Here is a 2,262-nt window from a genome sequence, read left to right on the forward strand (position 1 = left end):
TGAGGAAGGACTTTTAACAACATCCAATCTTTTCCCTTAGGCTAGAGGATATCTTGAGTATTTATTTACTTTTAAAGGAAACCACCCTGTTTGACAAGCTGTTGTGTTACACTGAAGGCAGTGCTAACTGTCTTTTTGAGCAAAAGAGATAAAATTAGTTGAGATGGGTCTGGAACTGCTGTTGTGGAATCCTTTTTTGCTTGAAAACAAATAACAAATACACAGAAGGAGAGGGAAGAGAAGAACAGAGACAGCAATTGCAGCTTCTGTTTCTTCTGCCTTTAACTGCCACCTCACTGTTACAGAAAGACTGTCCTACCATCCACAGTCTGACCAAATCGTACTGCTGTCAAGCCAAGACACTGCTTTCTGCTTGGGGTTTGTTTTTTTTTTTTTTGACGTTTGTTTGTTTTATTAACAGGTTTGCACCCATATTGCAACAATTCAGCCTTTGCTACCAAATCAAGCTCTTAGTAGATGGCAGAGAGCAAAGGAAAAGGAGAGAGTGGAAATTTCAGGAAAAAAAAAAACAAAACCAAAATAACAGGAACTCACTTCTCATCACACTTCCTAATTAATCTGCAGGATTTATCTAGAGCTCATGTGAACCTAACAATGTCATCTGGGTTGTTTCTTCAGCTCTGTGTGGACAGGTTATATCTCTCAGCATCTGGATAATCAAGGAAACAGATAGTGGGTCAGCCAAGGGGATCAAACTTACTTTATCCCAACCATCCTTTGTCCTAGCATCAGTGTCAAATTAGAGACTCCAGCAAGCAGTGATGGATGGAAAAGCCATAAAGAAATAAATAATTCTGTCCTGAAAGCAGGGTTTGAATAATATACAGTAAATGAGTGAGGGGGCCACATGCTGAGAAATCAGAATAAATACTGAATACCTAAACAGCTATTAATGAGCATTGCCCATCTGGTATACTGGCTGAGGCAGGGGTCCTGTGAAAAATAATAGCATGTGGCCATGTAATTTAAAAACTGTATCATAATATATATGGACAGTGAGCTCATATTAAAATTGCCTAGGCAACCTTTGTTCTTACATATCCTTAATTTTGGAGAGCATGGCTCTGCAAAATTATTAATGATAATTTATTTTTTGGAAGCTCTGTCTACACACAAATTTCATCTTCACTGCAATATTGGCCTGTATAACGACCACAGTGCTGATTTGGGAGTGGAGGTGAGGGTTTATTCAAGGTTCTGTAGTAGCAAAATTTTAACGTTTTTCTTAATGAATCATTTCTTACATTCAATGACATCAAATACAAGAAGGAAACATTAGAAAATGAGAAAATAGGTGAAGTATTTGCAGGTGAATATAACAGAATGGCAGAATAATGCAGGGGGAAAAAAAACAGTAAGGCACAAAATGAGATTCAGTACGAGGATACACAAGTGATGATAAGAAAATCATTCATGTAACAATACAATAAATGAAATTTTAAAAACTTTTCTTGCCCTTCTTTTGGTGCTTTACTAATCATGCCTGATTCAGAACCTTGGTCTTTCTGATTCTGCCCCGGGAAAACACTGGGCATCTTATAAACCAGAATGAAAATATTGAAAGTTGATGCCTAGAAAGCTGTTTTTCATCCCTTTTGCTCCTCTTTACTTAAAAGGCCAGTTCTGGATCAGCAGCTAATAAAGTCAATGCAATGGGAAACACAGGAAAGAATTTAGGCTAGAACAGGAAAAGTGTTGGAAAGAGATGACTTAAATTAACTGGATTTTCAGATCAAAATGATCAAATAAAATTAACCTTAGAATGTTTAAAAACTGCTGAAGCAATCACAAAGTAATGAGGAATGTGGGAGGTGAGGCAAGGCTTAAGAAGCCCCAAGAACTGTAATCATGGTGCCAATGCTTGCAAAGAGCAGAAGGGTGGATTTAGGAGTTACTCAGCCAAATCACAGCAAAATACCAGAAAGAATAATCAATTTGCAAACAATTTAATCGCTGGCAGAGTAAAAGTTGAAAGACAGGCATAGCTCATTACATTGCAAAAGGTTTCCACAAGGGTGACTGCCTCAGACAGAAAACTTGCCTTAAGAGATAACCTTTTTTGTAACAAATACCTCTTATTTTGCTTGCAGACTGCAGCCTCTCTGCCCCATTGATGGTCGATTTGGACCCCGCAGTCAGGACGAAATCCCTCTGCGAGCTCTGCAGTTCAAGCGAGGGCTACTCCATGAGTTCCGAAAGGGCAATGCCACCAAGGAACAAATACGACTGCACAATCTGGTT

The 2,262-nt window shown here is 38.5% G+C and overlaps 1 protein-coding gene across 1 annotated transcript in view; it reads left to right on the top strand.

Annotated features, from left to right (window-relative positions):
- HS3ST5 (heparan sulfate (glucosamine) 3-O-sulfotransferase 5) overlaps nt 1–2,262 on the top strand; it is a 6,499-nt gene that overhangs the window by 2,619 nt on the left and 1,618 nt on the right. The window contains exon 2 of the mRNA XM_010151131.1: nt 2,112–2,262. This exon is cut by the window's right edge and continues 1,618 nt beyond it. Within this exon, the coding sequence (XP_010149433.1) occupies nt 2,112–2,262 (151 nt within the window). The remainder of the gene's footprint in view (nt 1–2,111) is intronic.

This window comes from Eurypyga helias, unplaced genomic scaffold, assembly GCF_000690775.1.
Source record: "Eurypyga helias isolate BGI_N326 unplaced genomic scaffold, ASM69077v1 scaffold30874, whole genome shotgun sequence".
In the NCBI taxonomy this organism is placed as follows: Eukaryota; Metazoa; Chordata; class Aves; order Eurypygiformes; family Eurypygidae; genus Eurypyga; species Eurypyga helias.